The sequence below is a fragment of the Copadichromis virginalis genome, linkage group LG14 (genome assembly GCF_057382275.1).
Source record: "Copadichromis virginalis isolate Kocher_CV1m ecotype Utaka linkage group LG14, C_Virginalis_male_GT1.1, whole genome shotgun sequence".
In the NCBI taxonomy this organism is placed as follows: Eukaryota; Metazoa; Chordata; class Actinopteri; order Cichliformes; family Cichlidae; genus Copadichromis; species Copadichromis virginalis.
The window spans coordinates 38,240,214-38,261,428 of NC_140631.1; the positions used below are offsets into that span (position 1 = coordinate 38,240,214).

General features: G+C 41.7%; 1 protein-coding gene across 2 annotated transcripts in view; it reads left to right on the forward strand.

Moving 5' to 3' along the window:
* mark4b (MAP/microtubule affinity-regulating kinase 4b) overlaps window positions 1–21,215 on the forward strand; it is a 56,841-nt gene that overhangs the window by 25,125 nt on the left and 10,501 nt on the right. For both annotated transcript variants that reach the window (XM_085430815.1, XM_085430814.1), the window contains exons 4-15: window positions 11,235–11,283; window positions 11,368–11,433; window positions 13,378–13,448; window positions 13,690–13,746; window positions 13,969–14,205; window positions 14,651–14,770; window positions 14,933–15,032; window positions 15,364–15,473; window positions 15,762–15,951; window positions 16,048–16,268; window positions 16,705–16,808; window positions 20,864–21,142. In XM_085430815.1, the coding sequence (XP_085286941.1) occupies window positions 11,235–11,283; window positions 11,368–11,433; window positions 13,378–13,448; window positions 13,690–13,746; window positions 13,969–14,205; window positions 14,651–14,770; window positions 14,933–15,032; window positions 15,364–15,473; window positions 15,762–15,951; window positions 16,048–16,268; window positions 16,705–16,808; window positions 20,864–21,142 (1,604 nt within the window). The remainder of the gene's footprint in view (window positions 1–11,234; window positions 11,284–11,367; window positions 11,434–13,377; window positions 13,449–13,689; window positions 13,747–13,968; window positions 14,206–14,650; window positions 14,771–14,932; window positions 15,033–15,363; window positions 15,474–15,761; window positions 15,952–16,047; window positions 16,269–16,704; window positions 16,809–20,863; window positions 21,143–21,215) is intronic.

A 21,215-nucleotide genomic window follows, 5' to 3' on the forward strand; every position in this document is an offset into this window, starting at 1 on the left:
ACTATTGGTCCACTTGGCCTAGATTCTGGCCAGGATGACTGATTGATGACGCTGCTTCTCCACTTGTCAACAAAATGAAAACATAAGTTAGTTGGTATCCCAATCCAAGTCCTCCTATCAGTAATTAAAGGCAATTACTCTGTAAAATTCACCAATTTATTAACAAAAATTGGTGTCTTTTCTTTTTTGTTTTTCAAAAATGTACATTAGTATTTGGTGAAAGATAAATAACTTTATTAGACTGCTGGTGGCTTTCCTTTTGCCTCTGACAAAAACCTTTTTTTCAGGGGCTGCAAATAATTCCTCAATGCAGCGAAAAAGACTGTGTGTGAATCTGGGGGATGAATTTGTGGATTGTGTGTGTCTGCTGGGAACACAGACAGTGGTTTTGCTGAACAGCAGTCATGAGAATGGCCGGGCTTTCATAGAACAGAAATTGCCTTCGGTTCCGGTGGTGATACGCCGACTTAATCACACCATTTATCTGCTCTTCAAGTGTTGAATCTCAGATCCTGGTTTTATAAGGCGTGGTTCAGAGCTGTGTGTGTGTGTGTGTGTGTGTGTGTGTGTATTCTGCAGCCTGGTTGTGGTGTAGTGCTGCATAGCGCAGCTGTATCGGGGCAGGGGCTGCCCGTTACGTCCTGTCCTGTCAGCATTATTGTAGCCGGTGTAGGACAATATGCATGCTGCCAGGTGACACTGTCACGATATCTCTCAATCTCTTTCTCTGTCTGTCTGCCACGTTCCCCCTCACTCACTCACTGCCCGTCTCTTTCTCCAGTTATCAATTTCTGTGTGTGCTGAAAAAGTGTTGAATTTCATTATAAATCAGTTTCAATGTTATGTTTATATAATATAAAGCTCCAGCTTATGATAAATTAGTAATAAGTCGAACTTTGTTTGGGTTGGACAGTTGTGTTGTTAGCAAATATAAAATTTTACTGTTAACATTTACAGGTCTTAATAACCATAGGGGAAGAACCTTTGGTACTTTTCAACATTCTTGACCCCTCATAACTTCCTAAATAGGGCTGCCACGATTAGTCGACTAGTCACGATTATGTCGACTATTAAAATCGTCGACGACTAATTTAATAGTCGACGCATCGTTTGAAGCTTTGTAAGATCACAAAGGACGCAGGAATGAGTAGTAGGATTTAAGAGTGTAATAACGGACTGAAACAGAAGATGGCAGCACTGCATGTACAAGGATGCCAGCTGCCGTTAAACCCCGAAGAAGAAGAAGCTGTGTCCCAGAATTCATAGCGCAGCCCAGCGCAGTTGTCGACAATGGCGGCAGCTAGTTAGTTTTAACTTTACTCTTATTATTCTTTCTGGGTCACAAAATAAACGTTTAACATATTTTCAGGTGAGAATGTAGCTGTGTAAACCTCAAATATCTGCTCAGTTTATCAGGACACCGCATATTTTCAAAAGCGCTCCGACGTTTTCGGAGACGTCTGTTACCCACTAGCTCGTTAGCTAGGCGGGGGCAAGGCTAACTAGAGCCGTGAGAACACCGGACTCCCGGCAAATCGTTTTCAAACCCACCGCCGTCTTTCGCTAGTCAGGTTAAACATATATATAAGTCACTTAGATAACTTAAAAATGTTAGTTTGGCTTTCTTTAGTATTTTATTTGTTCCTGAGTAAATTGGTTTGGCTGAGATTAAAGTTATAGTTTTTGCACAGCTAAAACTGTCAAGCAGACAGCTGATTATCAGAAGTGTGAGACGCTGGAGAATATACTCCGGTGTCCTGTTATATTTTAGAAAGCAAGGAGTTTATTAAACTTCACCGAAACAATCTGCAAATTTCATTAAAAATTAATAAACTACCATCTTGTCTTTATTTTTAGTTAGCACAAACACTTCAAGCTGTAAGCTAATGATAGTTATATAAGACCAGATGCTGCTGGTGCAATAAGCTGTACGCTGTACGTCCAATGGATGATGATCTGATTAGTCGACTAATCGCAAAAATAATCGGTGACTAGTCGACTATCAAAATAATCGTTTGTGGCAGCCCTATTCCTAAAGACATCAAATATCCACAGGTATTAAAATGTTGGTTTAAAAAAGGCCTTTTATGTGCTGTAACTTGTTTTGATCAGCCAGTTATCACATCTGGTGGTAGGCTCTTTAGGCGTTTTTACCAATGAAGACAGATCAAACATTCAGGGTGCCGGGGTTTCTGTTACTCTACGTCACTGAATTGGTGCATTAAATCGAAACTATAGTAGGGGAGACCGGGGATAGTTGTAACGTGGGTCAGTTGTAACACTTCCAATTTCTCCAATCAGGGCTAAGTTTCAAATGATGTGACTCATCCTGTGCATGCCTAACTCAGTTCTGCTATCACATGTGAAAAATCAGCACATTTTGTCAAACACAGACAATTTAACATGAAAAAAAGTCATTTGTATACCAAAAAGTAATTTTTTCTACTTTATTTCAGTTTCTAATAGCATTATCTGCTTTGCAGTTAAACTCATCAAACTTAAATTATGTTATTTGTATGTCTATGGGGATATATTCTGTGTAGGTCTTTAGTGCTAGTGTTTTAGCCGTTGGCTGTAATGTTAGCTAGTTCATGGCTATAGGAGTCTGGGTCAGTTGTAACAGCAACAGTCTGGGTTAGTTGTAACAATAATGCAGATGTTACAACTTACCACACTATTACTTTAACTTATATTAAACAAGTTGGGGCAATGACATCAGCAGAGAGAGGTTCACTGGTCGCTCTTGTATATGCGGTTAATGCCATTGGCAACACAATTCCTCCACTGTTTGTGTTCCCCACACATACATTATGCTGACCTCTGTGTCAGAGATGGACCAGTAGGAAGTACTGGTAGTGGAAATAAATCAGGATGGGTGCAAGAAACAGATTTCCTCATCTTTCTGAAGCACTTTGCAAACCACACCAAGGTAAGCCATGATAAAAAGTAATGGAATTGCGATGCTGGTGAACAACTACATTTTTTCAGCTTCATTGTTATGTTCAAAATTGGTGCAAGAGTTGTAGGTTATAATGCCCACTGAGCCAATGAGGCCAAACTCAAGGAAGACCAACCAAAATTAATGAAATATTCAGTTGCAGAAAATTCCATAATTTGTCTTTTTGGGGGGTTGGAATATGTTCAAAAGCTGGATTTCTGCATTCTGTCACACACACACACACATAGCTACATAAATGGCTCTAAGTGCATTCATGTGTTGAATAAACAAAGATTACATGTTAATGTTTTGTTAGTACCCTTATTTCATTGTGTTACATTTCACCCCAGGATATGTTACAACTAACCCAGACTATGGGGTTAATTGTAACATTTCACTCTTTGTGTTTGAGACCATACCATGCAATGGGTAATTGTGCTGCAGAGAAAATAGCTGCACTATTTAATAGCAGAGACATGTAAATACTTTGCATTACATTTTGAATCCACTACCTTAAAAGAGCTTCAATTTACAGACAGAAATGTCAAAAATGTTACAACTATCCCCGGTCTCCCCTATGTTCATGATATTGATGTTCAGAGTTGGTTATGATTTTGGCCTTAGAATCTAACTTGAAGTGGTTTTACTGATTCTGAAGAGGTCAAGTTGGGAGGGCCTGATTGATTTTCCATGGAGTGACACATAAAATGGGAACACTGTAAATAATGTTTTTCATTATTTTTGTGGATAAAAATACATTTTACTAGCTAAATAATGTGGTTCATCAGTTGACATGGTTTAAGTTTGGCGAATGTCCTTGTGAAACTAGAAAATGTCAGAACCTTCACCAATATGTCATCCTTTAAAGGAAAATAAGAAGTAAAGCCGTAGCTCAGAGTGAAGAATATTTGTCAATATTAATCAGTCTTTTGTCTTCCATGGAAGATTGATTGAGTCGCTTTAGTGTACCTAGTTGAAAAGCACACAATTTGCATTTTAATTTTGACAGAATTAATATTCAAAAGTTGTCGTCTTCACAGTCGAGTTGAAATAGAAACACGCACGGGCTTCTTCCAACGCTTTAATTCTCTCCACGAAAGCTCTTCGCTTCATCTCGGTCTTCCTAGCAGCTCACGCTGCGGTGCCTCAATCTATGTTTTGTCAACTGTAGCTTTATGCCTCACTTACCTCTCTCTTCTCCCTGCTGCTCCACTTTCTCTTTTTTCTCCTCTTCGTCATCTCTTTATTTTGTTCTCTTTACTGTAACACTGCGTCCCACTTTTCCTGCCTTTCTCCCCGGGCGGTGTGTTGCAGTAGTAGCTCTACTGTAATCACAGCTGTACTCTTTGCCATCTGTAGTCTACAGTACACTTGTTTAAAGCTACAGGGACACAGGCACTGTCATGTTATGAGACTTTAAAAAGCGTATCCTGCTTCTAGAGAACTGCCAAATTTCCACCTTCACTTGCAGCTGACACACAACAGATCAACCACATGACTGATGCAGGCGTGATAAATAAAAGGATTAAAGCAACAGCTTCAGATTTCATCAAAATCAGATGCATATCTGTCCAACTACCTGAAGTGGCATTGATATATTAATGTGCAGTTAGACAAAAAACATTTAAGCACTGCGTCCTAGACCGTTATATCTCAGGGCGTCTTCTTACTGTTGTAGATGTTATTTATTTTCAGTTACTCTCTGTGGAGCATTTTGTAACTTTAAGAAAAGTGCTGTATAAATAAAGTGTGTGGTTATTGTTAATATTATAAATCCAGGTATTATCTTCTGTTGTTGTACCCGCAGGCTGTGGCCTTCAGCAGATTGCAGATCTCTGCCAGTGTTGCTTCTCTGCAGAGCTTTTCCAAATTACAAAGCTGCACCCTCTGTAAACAGTTTATGTTAGTTCAAAGTTTTAGGTGTTTATGGTCTTAGAAGAGATCGTATAATGAGGTGGAAATCATGATGCCAGACTGAGTGTAGCAGAACATTTACTGACATTTAAAACTGCACATTGGCAGGAAAAGAAGAAGGTCTTCCAATGATTTTTAGATGAATCTCCTTGTGAGTTTTTGGCTGTGGACTCCAAACAGTCTTGTGTTTGTGTTCATATCTTTGAGTTCTAATAGCAACATACAGGAACAAATGTCATTGTCCTTGTTTCCCCTGTGGTGTGTGTCGTTGGATAATCACCCAGACTATGCAGGGCCCCACAAAAAAGATTGGTGTTACTTTAAGAACAGGAGAATTTTGTGGGCAGCCGCTCAACTTTGTGAGTGTGCAAAAAGTAAAATAACTGTTTGAGCCACTATCTAATGCTGTGAAGTATGTTTTGTCCCTTGCCCAGGCCCCTTCAGCCAGGAGCTAAATTCCAGACAGGCAAACAAAAGAGGCCGTCATGTAGGGATGGGGAGGTGGGGGTGGCTTTGGGGCACTGGAGCAGGAGCAGGGACCCTAAGAGAGACAAGATACAGAGCGCAACTGAAGACAACAGACGGTGTTTGTATAAGACTACATGGGTTATAACAAGCAGATAAAGCCACTGTCCAAAACACTCTCGGCTCTGCCTTTGTATGCATGTGTAATGCCATTATCTGGATTGCTACGCTGCATATTGTTCCTGTGTGGGTGTCTGCGCATAATCATATTGTTGCTGCTGTATGCATTGTTGTTATTGTGCCGGTCTGTGATGGGAATAATTAGACAATAAAGGCACAAGAGGGCGGGCAGACCAAAAGCAGAAGGTTTTCTCACAAGTGCTCTCCCTCCGCTTACTGTGTCTGGTTTAGACAACCTCTATAAAACTATATGTCTCTGTTTTTATTAGAGCTGAGCCAGGATTCCTGTGATCTGGGTCAAACACCAAGCAGTAAAAGGCCAGAATTTAACTCCAGCGTCTCTTCATTAATGATTCATCTTCTCTTATCAACAGCCCTGAGAGCTCCTATTACTGCTGTGCATTCAGTGAATGGGGGGACTGGGAGGTGCTCATTTAGCAGGAGTTTAGTGGGAGCTTTTCCTTCAGGATCAATGATACGCAAGGTCAAACATGTATGCAAATGTTCCCTGGCAATGAGCAAAAGAAGCAAAACCCTTTAGCAGTGCAGCTTATTAGACTGTGTTTGCTTTAAACCGTGCTACACAAGCAGCCACGCATGCTGAAGTGCTTCATTAGCTTCAGGCTTTTTCTCAGATGTTTGCCTGGACAAACTTGATTTAAAATATCTCTAGCAAATCACTTTATCAGGTCCAAAGTTGAGATTGTTTATAGACATGTTTAGTTATCCAGATCTGAAATGATGCTGCTGCTATTATTATTATTATTATTATTATTATTATTATTATTTCTTCATCTGAAAGAGAAAACACTTGGAGTCCACACACATCAGCTGTTACCTCAGCCTTTAAAGCAAAAAACCCAACTTCATCTCGTACAATGACCAAACATTTTGTAAACGAGGGGCAGCTAATCAGAAATTAAAGTGGTTACAAGAGCTTGGCCTTAAAGGGGAAGAAACTAAAACACCTTGTTCTGAACTGAGGAGCTGCACCAAGATCCAGTACAAGATGAACAATGATTATTTTGAACTGTGAATCATGCAAAGCTTCTTCAGTGCAATCAGAAAATACAAATATGAAGCTGGACATGAGAGAAAGAAGTTCCCCTTAAGCTACAAGGCTAAAGTGTCTTTTTAATACATCAGCAGCAACAGTATCTCAACAAACTGTTGCTAACACATCAGGAACACCAGATGATCTGTAGTGTTTTGTGCACATGGACCGCCTTTGATCGAACTGTGCCGTGCTGAAGGGCAAAATGGCATTAATTGTGTGTTTTTGTTTGAAGAGGGCTGGTGCCTAAAAGCCTGTGGGCGTGACACAAATGCAGTTTTTGAATGTGTTTATTTCACGCGGACAGCTCACGGTAATGGATTTCAGTATAAAATAATACGATGTAAACATGCCAATTTGAGCTGAACTGTGGGTTACGTAAAGCTTTACAGTTAATATGCAGGGACACGACAGAACGCACATAAACACACAGACGATGCATCGTGCTAAGTTTTAGAGCGAATAGTTCCCAACAACAGACTGACGTCCATGTTTCATGGGCTCAGGAGCGGGGCTCTCTCATTCAGAGTGTTCACACACTCACAGATAGAGGGTTATTCACAGCAAGTACTCTGACGTGGGAGTGGAGAGTTTATTCGTCACCATCATTCTGCTGCTCTTTGTCTTTCACTCTCTTCCCTTTTTTCCCCTCAGATTCTCTGGTCTTGTGATTGGCTTCAGCTGACGAGAGGAAGTGTGTTTCATGGTCTGAGTTCTTTAGTGTGTTAAACTGTACACCCTGCGGTGGATATTTGAAGGGGCCAGTTATCAATACCTCATTTCTCTATTTCAGCTTGTTTGCTTTCTTTCTGCTCCTTCGCTAACTCTGTGTGTGTTTGTGAGAGCATACTTGTCCGGATGGTTAGGGGGAGAAAACAGACACCCAGCATGGATGAACTGGTCAAAGGCTAATAGACTTGGCAGACCAGACACATTAATCAAAAGTGTGCAGTACTCCTCACATTATGAGAAAGAGTAAAAATCTGCAGCAGTGGGTCATTAAGTTGCTTAGTGTAAATCCTCAGAAAAGCAACACTGAATTCTGTGTCCTGGCAAGGAGAGAGAAATAAAGGGTGACAAAAAATGCAGAAATGCATTTAAGAAGAAAATAAAGCTGCTTAGAAAAAAACACAAGGAGAAGGCAGGGAACGTGAAGGCTGCATTCAGAATGCAGATTAATTTCCTGTGTAAATATTTGCATTTGGCGAACAATTCGCTTTCTAAACCTGAAAATTTTAGACCCAAAATCAATATTTTGCTATAAAAGGACCATATGGCAGTAGCTGTGGGTCTGTGTCTTCGCATGTGTTTGGCATTTCATGACTTCCCACAATCCCCTGGGCAGCAGGAGATCCAGGGATTATTACCTGGGTTTGCATGGCAACTGTGACGCGGAGCCATCACCGTGAGAGAGACCCAGGAAGTGATTAAATGGAGTATGAATTTAAGAAGGCACACAAATATTGAAATTAATTATGCATTTAATCACAATCCAAAAAAACCATTATAACATTACGCTAATTCTTAGTAATCTTCAAAATGGACCTAAAGTGCAATAAGAATCTTCATTATTGCCTCTACAGCAGCACAGCTGAGGATTAAATGGATCAATACTGGTGACTCAGCAATTTCCTGGCCAGCTGCTAAAGTCTCCTTTCACACATACCCCCATTTTGGAAACAATTCCCAGATGTCATTCACATCTTTAAATATGCAACATCTCAGCAAGCAGCGCTCACAGATTGATTTCTCACTTGGAAGACCGAGCAGGCAAGAAAAAGGAGAGAAAATGTGGGAGAGCGAGGGTTAGTTGAGTATGGAGGAGAAGGAGAGAGGTGAATGAGTGTGCCGGTGAGGGAGGACAGGCTTAACTGATAATACTTCTTAAAGCTCAGATGAACAGCTGATGCACGGTGCACCTAATTCAATTACACACACTCCCACTGGACTCACTGTGTCTGTGTTTATGACAATGCAGCTTCCCATTTTAGGAGCACAGGATAGATAAAATATCTAACAGAAGAAGAGAAACTCGTGTTAATAACACATTAGAGAACATCCTCTGTGGTTCTTATGTGTGAATGCGTCTCCTACACAGCGTGGCTCTTTGCCACACACGTTCACATCTGAGAGCTGTTTCTTCGAATCATTAATACAAATCTGTTAACAGTTGCACTTCATTATCAATTGATTAGTCTGTCATGTTTCTTTTCCAATCAGTTAGTGTCACAGCCTTGGTTTTATCTTAAGGTGACTTATTCTGTGTGACCGAGGATCCAAAACTCAAAAAAAGTGAAATTTCAGATGTGTTTATGATTTAGTGTTGTTAGGTGTTTTATTGCTTTTTATTCATATTAATGCTTTCTGTTTTATGTCTCCTTTTCCTGTTGTTTTCAACTCTGTTTACTGTCATTGCATGTTTGACATTCATATCCAGTTCTTCCTGTGTGTCAAAGCGTAAACTCTTAAATTAGTTTAACACTTCTTGCATCTTGGCTGTTAGCTCTTTGTCACACTTTTGACCAGTCGACAACAAACAGGAAGCTTCTGTTTTGGCTGCTCTAATGCGAATCAGTCTGTGAGTGGACGTCTTCTTATGTAGGCAAACCAAAGTGTTTATTTTCTTCTGGGTCCACTGGCTACGAGGAATCTCTCCGACACAGGTACAGGCACGTAAAGCACTGCTGCCTCAGGTGACTGTAATGTCGTCGGGGAACGTTTTTTATCGCAATGTGAAAAAGCAAATTCCTGGGATGCATGTCTGTGTAACCTCTCAGTCTACCAGGTCAAGTAGTCTTGAGAGCTTAACACCTCGGCTCATGTGAAGACTCGGATGATCGATAATGGGTCGATGACCCTCAGGACCACCTCTAAAGGGGACAACCCCGACCACGGGCTAAATACTTGAGACTCTCGATGATTTGTTTTTAGCAGTAAACCAGCCTGCTGTAAAATTGAATTTCTGTGAATCTGCAGCGTATGTAGATAAATGTACACAGACTAATCCCAGGATTACTGCATAAGTAATGGTTTTAAATTGAGAAATGTGTTGTTGTTTTTTTAATTCTTGTAAGTAAGCAAATGTCTGTTAAAGATTTATGTGTAGAAACCCATTGTTTAGTGTGTAATATGACGGAACGGTGGAGAAAGCAGTACAAAATGTCAAATTATACGTGTATTCATACTTGCAGAAAATAGCCGGTATGCCATCTGAAATATCCTTCGTTTAATTATGTATTGTTAGATGAAAAGATGCTGAGATTCAAAATGGAATTATAAGCCTGAAGCTGACGTGAAAACATGAGTGGCGTTGGGTTTTCTGTTCGATGAAAAGTCAGAGAGTGAGAGGGCGAGATAAGGGAGGAGCGCGTTTCCCAGGGCAGCTGAGGTTCTGCGACCAGAATGAAGGCATCGGAGCATTCCTGTTTTTGTATTCCGGTTCTTTTCACTGGCTTTGCTCTCTGTCTTTTGTTCTTTTTCCATGCTTTCACTTTTTTCACTCATGTGTAATATTTTCTCAAAGAATTGTTAATGAGGCAGGTTTGCGGCAGCGCTCTGAATAGGGAAAATGACACAAACAGTAATATATATGTTTCTATACCTCTGTTTAGTTTAGCATGTTTTCTTAGCTTCGCTGAAACACTCCTGTCAGTGAAGCCCCATTCCCCCTTCATAGTTAGAATCTCTCATTTTGTCACGAATAACAAAATGAAACTTAACTGATGACTGATGAATGGAGTTAATTGCATTTGTTCAGTGTGCAGGTGGTTTGTTTGAAGTTTTCTCTGATGTTGACTCATTTCTGTGGTGAAATGAGTGTTTTTAAAAAAAAATTTATGACTCGCCATTGGGATGTCTCACTGTGAGTCCTGGCACATTCTCTCTGTAATCTTTTAAATGGTGTTCCCAGTCAAATGCATTACTTTAATGAGATGGAAGGAAAACGAGAGAGAGAGGGTGATTGCATAAGAGTGGCAGGATGAGGCAGCAGTCTGGAGCTCAGTGATGGATTGGGAGGGGGGTAGGGAAGGTCCTCAGGGAAAGCCACCCTGGAGAGGAGGCCTTATTGTCAGCCTAGCATCAGTGGGACGCTCCCTTGGGTGACCCCGAGCACTAGTGGTCAGAAAGATGAGCGTCTGTGTGTGTGGGTGTGGGTGAGGAGGGATAAGATGAATGATGGGAGCAGTATATACACCAGCTGTGAACTGTATGAACTAACTGTTCATTTGGAGAATAAATTAGAGTAATGATGGATATACCTGAATTCCTGCCCTTTTCTTGACCTGACCTCAGCTACAAACAAAATAAAAGTAGTACTTTAAAAGAGATTCAGATGTAGATTAAATTCATCAAGTTTGATGTAGTTTTAATTGCTGTGTCTTCTTTTATAAGTTTATTATTGTGAAATCTATAAATAGCCAGATTAAAAATAGCTGCGATTCTGGCAGTTTCCTCTGTATCCTCATTAAGTGTGTGTTGTCCCTATGACAGGTTAAACGGTTCATTTAAAATTAATAAAAGCATTTTTTGATTTTGTGTTCTTCCACAAATAAACGGCTCCTACTTTGGTGTTATTTTCACGGCACGATTGACCAAAAGCAGCAGTTTAAATGACCTTCATCCTTTACATACGTTTGCATCATGTATCCATTTGAGATTTCTTTTTCTTCCTCTCCTGTTCAGGTGTTTCGAGAGGTACGCATCATGAAAACTCTGAACCATCCAAACATAGGTGAGTCAACTCACACAACTTTTTGTTCTATATGTATGTTTCCACGATGGCCTTTGCGCTGAAATCTTTCTCTGTGTATTACAGTCCAGTTATTTGAGGTGATTGAGACCGAGAAGACACTTTACCTGATTATGGAGTACGCTAGCGGAGGTGAGTGACACCATCACCTCCCTCATCTGCATTGCCAAGTATAGATTTGTGCCAATTAGCTTCATTACTTCTGAACTGTACAGTCCAACCAAAGAGATAATTAACTTAGAGTATTTACTCCATTTGCATTAGTGAGGTCTTGTTTCACTACTTTAATGTTTTCTCCTCCGTCTTTTTCGGAGCTGTTCCTCTATTCATCTTGCACTCAGCCATTGTTCAGCAGTTTCCCAGGCACTAATCTATTTTTGCAGCGTCTTTATTTTTTTTTCTTCTGTCTTCGTGATCCCTTAATCTCTCTTCCCTGCTCTCTCTGTATGTTGTGTGATCTCTTACTTACAATGCCTAATAAGGAGACATCAGCTCACCAGCAGACATGCAGCTCAGATCAGCTCAGCCTGCTTCATTGTTTAACAAATTAAATGTTTAGAGGGAGGACGGGTAAACAAAATGATTTCATACTTTGTTTCCCGAATATAGTGTGTCCAATTACTTTGCTTATATTATGGCGCCTGTTGCTCGGTCAGGCCTCTTCCGAGGCAAAGGGGGCCCTCGGGCCTCCGGCCTCTAGGCCTGCGGCTCGGTTCACTCTGGCACAGCAGGCTGCCGGCAGAGCCGGCGGGCACGCCGGTGCAGCCCCCTCTGGTTTCTGCTCCGTGGCTACTGGGTGACCCCTCGTCTGGGGCTCTCCTCAGCTCTTCCCAGGAGGGTGGCACGGTTGCCCCTCCGGTGGTCCTCCTTGGGCTCTCGCACTCTGGGGCCTCTGGATGTCTGGAGCCTGGATCTCCTCCATGCCTGCTTCATGCCCTGGGGGACGGGGCTATGGCTCTCTACACCCTCTAGCAGATCATTACATGGGGAAACCTTTTGAATACAAGCGCGCTGATCCACACAGGTGTGCACACGGGTGTTCACTGTTCATAGACATAAACTACACCTTTCTTGACTGCTACTTCAAGGCACATTGTGCGCTGTCGGTCCTGCGTGCTGCACAACAACATTCAATATTTAGTATTTACTGCTGTTTACACTTAGCTAGATTAATGCGATGGTGTTGTGCTTAGTATGTTGCTCTGTTTTTTGTTTTTTTTGCTTGTTTTCTTGTCTTTTTCTTTCTCCCTTTCCTATCCCTCAGTCATGTCTGTCCCATCTGTAACAACTGAAAATAAAATAAAATAAATAATAACAACAAAGGTCGATCAAATGGACCAATACGGCAAGGCCGCGATGGCCATAAATGCTCTAAAACACGAGATGGCCCAGGGTCCAAAGCCGGGCTGCCAAAGGGCTCTCTGGATGGATCCGCAATCTGTGAAAATTGCTGAATTTAATAAGTCGAATTAATAACTTCTGTGATGTTTTAAATGCACTGATGCTGCTTTTGGTCCCTTATTCTCAAGGAGTCACTACAGCAGGAAACGGCACATATGATTTGACAAATTTTACAAATCTTTTCCCCTCCTGATGCAACGCTAAAGAGATTTTTGTCTCCTTCTGATTTTGAACCAAATGTTGTTTGGCACACTTGTAAACCCACTCACTACAATCCTCAAATTTTAATGCAGTCTAATGATAGTAGATTGAGTGTTGAAAAAACTGAGAATTATTTAAGTACTGCTAATTTTTTTTTTTAAATCATTCTTAGTCTTTGTTAATGGGTGGTTCATTAAATAAGAACAATAAATGGCCTGTATTTGTATAGCGCTTTACTAGTCCCTAAGGACCCCACTGGCGCCACCAGGCCCTCTGACCACCACCAGTAAGAGTCTTGCCCAAAGACACAACGACCGAGACTGTCCAAGCCGGGGCTCGAACCGGCAACCTTCCGATTACAAGCTGAACTCCCAACTCTTGAGCCACGATCGCCCAACAATTTAACAGTCCGACTGGTGACTTCCACGCCCACTTTAAATACAGGAAGTTTTCAATGTTTTTGTGTTTTTTCAGGGGAAGTGTTCGACTACCTCGTGGCTCATGGCAGGATGAAGGAGAAAGAGGCCAGAGCCAAGTTCAGACAGGTCAGTGAAACTCCACAGCTGGCCTCAACCGTATGTCTGAGTGTGTCACAGCCTAAACCTGATGCACAGCTAGTCTTTCAGTTTTAAAGGATTTATCAATTTATTTATGAATTTAGTTTAGAAAGCGGGCATTGGCATCTTTGAATTGAGCTTGTAGTATAGGAGCCATTCATTTGAAGGACAACATTAGGTTCAGTTATGTTCTCTTGTATGAGCTCATTTTGTATTTCTGTCTCCTTAGATTGTTTCAGCGGTGCACTACTGTCATCAGAAGAACATTGTTCACAGAGACTTGAAGGTGATTACCCAGAATCTTGGCACAAGATATTAAAAATTCCTCCTTTTAGATAAGTGTAAATTATTTACAGAATTTACTGAATTACCTGTAACATTTTCAAAGCTACAAAGCTTAATTTAGGCCCAAAGTGTGTTATAGATTCAAAATAATAGTCAGTTATTCTTGAGTTTATGAACCTTGTCTGTATTCAGAGTTTTCTGTTGTCTACCATGTTTGCTGCAGGCGGAGAACTTGCTTCTAGACGCCGACTCCAACATTAAAATAGCCGACTTTGGCTTCAGTAACGAGTTCATGACGGGTAATAAACTGGACACGTTCTGTGGCTCCCCGCCCTATGCTGCCCCGGAGCTCTTCCAGGGGAAGAAGTATGACGGTCCAGAGGTGGACATCTGGAGCCTGGGGGTAATTCTGTACACGCTTGTCAGCGGGTCCCTGCCCTTTGACGGACAGAACCTAAAGGTGGGTGACATCAGGCCAGGGTTTTTCAGATTGAAATGTCATTTGAGGTGGCTCAGAGCTTACAGCCTTATCTGTTTGATTTTTTTTCATTTATTTTTTATTTTTTGAGAATAATCCATCACGGAGATGTTTTTGTGCATTAATTTAGATACAGTCACGTGCCTCTGAAGCCCAGATTATAGGAGAAATTTAAACAGTTTCGCAAAAACTAACCTTGTAGTTTACATTTACAATGTTAACTAGTTTTAATTTGTCTGAAGTCATTATAAATAGCTCTTAATCTCAGTTCTCTCTACATTTAGCCCATTTACAGCTGCAGGATCACATAATGTACAATTCTGAAAAACAATAAACTTCCATTTAATTGTGTTATTGTTTTTTTTTGTTGATGTCTTAGTGCACCTGTAGTTTAAACTAATGGTGTCCGGATGTGTGTTGTGTTCAGGAGCTGAGAGAGCGTGTTTTGAGGGGGAAATATCGCGTGCCCTTCTACATGTCAACGGACTGCGAGGGAATCCTTCGCCGCTTCCTGGTCCTCAACCCCACCAAGCGCTGCTCGCTGGAGGTGAAGACAGGTTTATTGCACATTTAGTGGAATAAATCCAAGGCGCATACACAGAAAATATCCAAAAAGAAAATATAAATGTCAGATTTGTGATGTTTTTTTTAAATCAAACATGGCAGTTTTAAGCTTTCTGTGTTTTCTCTCATTTTCTTTCATGACTAGCAAATAATGAAAGACAAGTGGATTAATATTGGCCATGATGGCGATGAGCTGAAGCCTCACATGGAGCCTGTGGAAGACTTTAACGATACCGGCCGCATTGGTGAGAAATATCTTAATCACTAATGTTTTCTTAATAATTTAACATTAAATGATATCTTTTCATGAGGTTACTGAAATGAAGGGTTAAAGAAATATTCAGTAAGGTCCTATAGGCAGAGTTTTTATCCCTAAACCTTTGGAGGCATTCCTCTTTATTCAGTGGGAGGTTAAGATAAAAAATAATAGTGGGTGCCGTGATGTTCAAAAGTGGAATACTATAGGCTAAGCCTCTTAAGTAAAATGTCAGTACAATGTTACCATTTAGCACCATAATTTTAAACTGTCCAGAACGTTTCGTTGTACAGAAGTTCTGAAGTATTTTTTTGTTTTAGATGTGATGATTGGGATGGGATTCACCAGAGAAGAGATCAGAGATGCGCTGGCCAATCGAAAATACAATGAGCTCACTGCCACATACCTGCTGCTGGGACGCAAGACGGAGGTAAATCGTTTCCTTTGCTCCTGACCTTACGATGAAGCTGTTAATAAGCTGTCATGGTTAATACTTAGATATTATGCTTCCATAGCAGTAAAACAGGGTTGAGAAGATAGTTTTGGTGCCATCGCTTCCTAATTTGTTTACAGTTGTGATGTGCTACAGTCATGACACCCAGACTAATTAAGACTGACATATGAACTGGCCTCCGTTGCTCTCGGTTGATGAAGATCAATGATCGAGTCCAGTTGTAATTTTATATCGTTTGTGTGTCTGTGCATGTCTGTATCTCAGACGGAGGTCACTGACTCTCGGTCTAGCAGCACTTTAAGTCTGGCTCGAATCCGGCCCGGCGGCATCACCAACGGAACAAGCAAGCACTCCACTTCTTCTTGCTCCTCGGGTGCACAGTCTTCCTCTTCTGGCCATAAGGCACAGCGCAGTGCCTCCACGTACCACCGCCAGAGACGACACTCTGATTTCTGTAAGGCAAACTACTGATGACTTTTATTTGTTTCTATTCATCTTGAGACTTTGAATCTGCATAAATTTAGCTCACTGAGAACCTTTGCTCTGTTAGGCGGTCCAGCTGTTCCAGGATCAACACACCCAAAACGAAGTCCCAGCGGCGTAGCTGAAGGGGCGGGGCTTAGAGAGGAGCGGCTGTCGATACGCAAGCCAAGCACCAACACTGTTGGCTCCCGTAGCATCCCCACCCCCTCCAGTCCCATGGTTAGCTCTGCTCACAACCCAAATAAATCTGAGATACCTGACCGGCGTAAGGAGGTTAACTCAACCACGGTAAGCCCAAAAGGTTTATGTGCGGGTGGGAGGAACCGTCTAGTGAATCTAATCTGTCACTTTTTAACCCCCTTATCAATACAACAGATGGCAGAGCCCTAACACCCCACCTAATCCAATTACCTCAGATTACAGCCCTTTAAGGCTACGTTAAAATAAATATAATGGGAACCAAAAATAAAATATCCTCCACAGACTGGAGACAATCAGAGAAGTAAAACTATTACATGTTTTGAGATAAATCATCAAATTAGAAATCATGAGAAATGAAGAGCATAGTTTGCATGCAAAGGGTTGAAGACTGCAGTCAGAATAATCTGAGATTAACTCTTTAATGTTCTCCACGGCAGATACAGGCAGAGCTCAGAGGTCAATCCAGGGCAATCTTTGTTTTCACATAATCTCACATAATTTACAGGCTTTTCTTCTCCTCCAGAATAACATCCCTGCTAGTGCTATGACTCGAAGGAACACGTATGTGTGCACAGACCGATCCAACTCTGATAGACACGCCCTGCTACAAAACGGCAAGGAAAACAGGTGAGAGTTGCAAATGTGTATATGAAGTATAAAATCTACCCAGCAGGTACTAATGAGATCTTTCAAAAAGCAGACAATTTGTTTCTTCGCTATTTCCCTAGAGGCCTCTTCTGAAATCATTTTAAACTGAAAGGGGGCAGATTAGCTTTATTTGCGTGAATTTGGACGACATTCAGTAGCATTCATGTATATCAATATATTTATTAGTAGAACACAGCCCGATAAATCGCCCGCACTTCAAACCTCAGATCAGAATTTTGTTTAAATATGATAAAAATCTCTGGCTTCCATTTACACACTGTTAGGTCTGGATAGCTACACCCTCACCTCAGTTCAGACAGCTCTAAATTACACCCATTTTGTCCCTGAAGAGCCTTAAAGGCAGTGAGTTAAGTATAGAATTGAAGCTCAGGCTGGTGATTAAATGGCTGGTTTCGCCGGCACATTGCATCTTCACATTGCATCTATTTTAACTATTTTCAACACTTTGGGAAATGCGTTTGTATTAATTGCAAGTACAGTGGAACATGTCACTGTGATAAGTTTTGTAAAGACCGGTTTGACTGGTACAGCTTGTCCCCTTTTAGCACAAAGCTTAGCATGTTTCACACACACATTTTGTCTCTTCAAGACAGGATGAAGGGCTTAACACTGCACATCAGTGGCTTTGTCTTTGTTCTGTGTGCAGCTCTGTGTACCCAGTGTGAACTGTCTGTTGTTACGACAGATGGTTGTCTCCTTGTCGGTCTCTGAGCATGGCAGTCAACGTCCCCTCTCTTGCTGTGTCTGTCTCACTCTACTTCACTCTCTCTCTCTTTTCCTGTGGTCACTGTCTCACTTTCAGTCTGTCTGCCCTGTTTTCTGCGCCTCTGTCTCTTTATCACGCTTTAATTTTGTCTCTCAGAGGGAGAGCCTGAAGGTTTCTGTCTGCTGTCTGACCTCCAGTAAAAACAAATTTGCACACACGGGGCAGTTAGGGGTAGGCCAGGCGAAGGGTGTATCAAGTGCATACAAGTTTTCAGATCTTAGTCAATCAAATCAGTGCACAAAAAATGAATGAAGTGTTTGTGCAAGTCATTTTTGATAGGAGGGGGTATCATATGATGGCGACAAAGAAGTAGTGAATGTTGGTATGAAAAAAATGCCAACAGTGTGACATCAGTAAACTGCACAAACGTGTCTACCTACCATCATGCTTTTCAAAATAGATACGAGGAAGAGGGTTAAAAAACAAAAAACATCAACTGGTGATTTGGATGAAACGCTGAATCACTGCTGTTCAGGAGACGCTTACTCTCCTGTGAGCAGAGAAGATGACACACCCCACACTGTTCGATTTAGGCATTGCACCGAGGCAGCATCCTCTGCTGTAGCTCACTGTTATGATTTAACAGGTGGTGTTAGAGCGTGCAGGATAAATGTCTGCTCTAAACAAAGGAAGGTTGAGGAGAAGAGAAAGCAGAGGGGGGAGGAAGAAACGGGAGAGGAGGTGAACAGGAGGGAGCAGCAGGATGAAGTGAGGACTGGCGTTGCACCAACATAACCCTCCATTTGCCTCAGAGGCCTTGTCAATGTGATGCCATGCCAGAGTGGTTGATGGGAAAATCACGTGCATGGAAGAACAAACACACGCACAAATTGTACATGAAAACTGTCTAACCTGTAGTCCTAAAAGATCAGAATAAAAGCCCAAAACACTGCGCATGTTCGGTACTTGAATTTACGTGACTGTTCGTTTGTTGATTGCCTACATCAGGTCCTCCGCTGAGCTCAAACTATGTGTGAAGAAGCTGTTTTCACAAATGCGCTGCAGCCCTGAACATTTCAAGGCCTCACCTCACAGAAGTGCACGTGAGAGCACAAATATCTGATGCAGTCAGATCGAATATTAGCTGATTTCTAACCTGCCAGCAACCTAGGACATCGGATTCTGGGGATTGATGTGTGAGCAGGGCGGGTAATAGCTGAGTGCATTTACTGCTAGCAAGTGGGCATCATGTGTCCTGCCTCCTGCACGCTCTACCAGGGCAACTCCCTTACCTAAAGCACACAAAGTATTTGCAGTAATGACAAAGCATTAGGCGGGTCATTTCCTGGGGCGTGCTACATGTGAGAAAGGGAAGCTGTGTCCCGGATTCCTCAGACACTGTCCAAAGTTCATGTTTGAGGTCAGCTTGTGATAAGACTGGAAGATAAGGGACTTCATTATCAGGACATAATGCAGATGCTCTTTGGTATATGAAAAGAGCAATGGGTCAGCTGTAATAATCCATGTATACATTAAAAACAGAAATCAGAGGAGTTCCTCAAACTCTGGGATGTCAAACTTATTTTACATTTTACAGCCCATTTTTATCTTAAATGGGTCAGACCAATAAAACTCCCCTATCTGTCAATGTAAACAAGCTTAATTACACGTTTAATCCTCAAAATATCTCAATATAGGAGGGAACATTTTCAACAGTATGCCTCAGGTTTGTTTTTGTTTTTTTAATGGTGACCCCTATTATAAAAAAACTGAAATGTCTGTGACCGATTAAGATATCTGTAAACCTTTAATTGTTTAACTAATTCTTAATTACGTTGGTATTATACCAATGGCCAGAGGGGAGGTCTTCATCAGTAGGAAAACTATTAAAACCTCAGAAAAAGTTTATTTTCCAGAGCGATCCACTGGGTGGGATAGGAGTCTTTGCCAAGCCCATTCTGGTCCCCGGGCCTTAAGTTTGACATCTCTGCTTTAACTAATCAAGCACTGACATTAGTTTGAGGCACTGGTGAAACTTGTGTACAAAACCACACACAGCTACAGAACAGAAAATTTATTTTTTTCAACCATCCCCCGTCCCGCTGTCCTCTGCTCTCTCCAGCCCCCATGTGCCCCCTGAGGTGAGTCTCAGTAGGCAGCCAGTTCACATTGACGCTAAACGATTTTGCTCTGCAACGGCTGCGCTTCAGCTTAACCCATCTAATGGCTCTGTCCCACTTGAACCCTGTGTGTGGGTGTTATCTAGAGCGTTATGAAAAGCAGCCTCAGGCCACCAGCCAGCCTGAGAGTCAGGGGTGGAGAGGTGTGTGTGTGTGTATGTGGTTTATGTGCGTAGGTGCATAAATGTGTGACAGGAGAGGGGAACTGGACATGAGGTAGTGGGGCATGCAGGCGCTCACAAGAGAGAGAATATTTTGGGTTAATTTTCAGGTTAGAAAACAACCTGTGTGAAATGTATGACAGCTAGCTCTGCTGGTCTTTCTGTCTTTTACTTTTAGACTTTATTTCAGACTTTTCATTTTTCTTGAAAAGTCTGAAATAAAGTCTGTTTGCGAACAGCTCATTATAATTTCACCTGTTGACGTCTTTGATTTGAATTGTAAAATCAAACCGGACAAATAATTATTTTTAAATTGTTAGGTTGTTAAATATACTCAAGGATAATTCACCTTTTATCAGCCAGCCAGTTATCAGTGTCCATAGATTTTGTTTAATACTGCAAACTAATGATGGAGCTTGTCTTTAACCCCAGTTTAAGCCATGAAGAAACCCAGTTACGTAATGATTGATTAAGTGTTTTTAAATGCACTTGGCATGTTAAATCCAACTTAAAGCCATAAGTCTGCTAATAATCTGCACTTGATGTCAAAAAATCCAAATGAAAGATGAAAAATACTTATTTTGCTATCGAGTGTTTTCTGCCACCGATTCATTCGAGCCTTTGTTTGTCACAAACACATCAGTGAGTCACATCACTGCTCGAGGTGGCGTGTTTTTCCAGTGAAGATGGGTCACACTGGTCTATTTGGGGTCTGAAAGTGAAGTGAAAATGCGCAGTTTTGCGATTGTTGCCTAACACTGGCTCAAACAGCCTACGCTGCAATTATAATGTGAATGTAACTTCTCTGGTTTGATTCTGTTTATGTTGAACGCGCTTCCTTCCAGATGTTTGGAAAAGCCGTAATCAAATATGTATAAATGGTTTGGTGCTTGTATGGTTCCTGAACAGTTGCACTTGTTCTAATAGTCTAACTTGCAACTTCTCCACCCTCACCCACCTCTCCAGTTCCACATCCCACCGCCTCCCCCCTGCCTCCCCCTCTACCCACAGCATTGCAGGTGCCTCTGGGACCTCCTCCTCATCCTCCACGCCTTCCTCCCGTCTGTCCCGGGGATCCACAGTGAGGAGCACTTTTCACGGAGGGCAGATTAGAGACCGCCGGCCTCCCTCTCACGCTCCTCCAGCGTCTCCTACGCTGTCCCACGATGCCAGCCCACTGCCCCATGCCAGGACCCGGGGTACGACCAACCTGCTCAGCAAAATCACCTCCAAGCTGACTCGCAGGTAAGAGGAGAAGCTAGATGTTTGAATGTCAAGTCTTACTGTTTTTGAAAGCTTTAAGTAACAAAGAAACAGG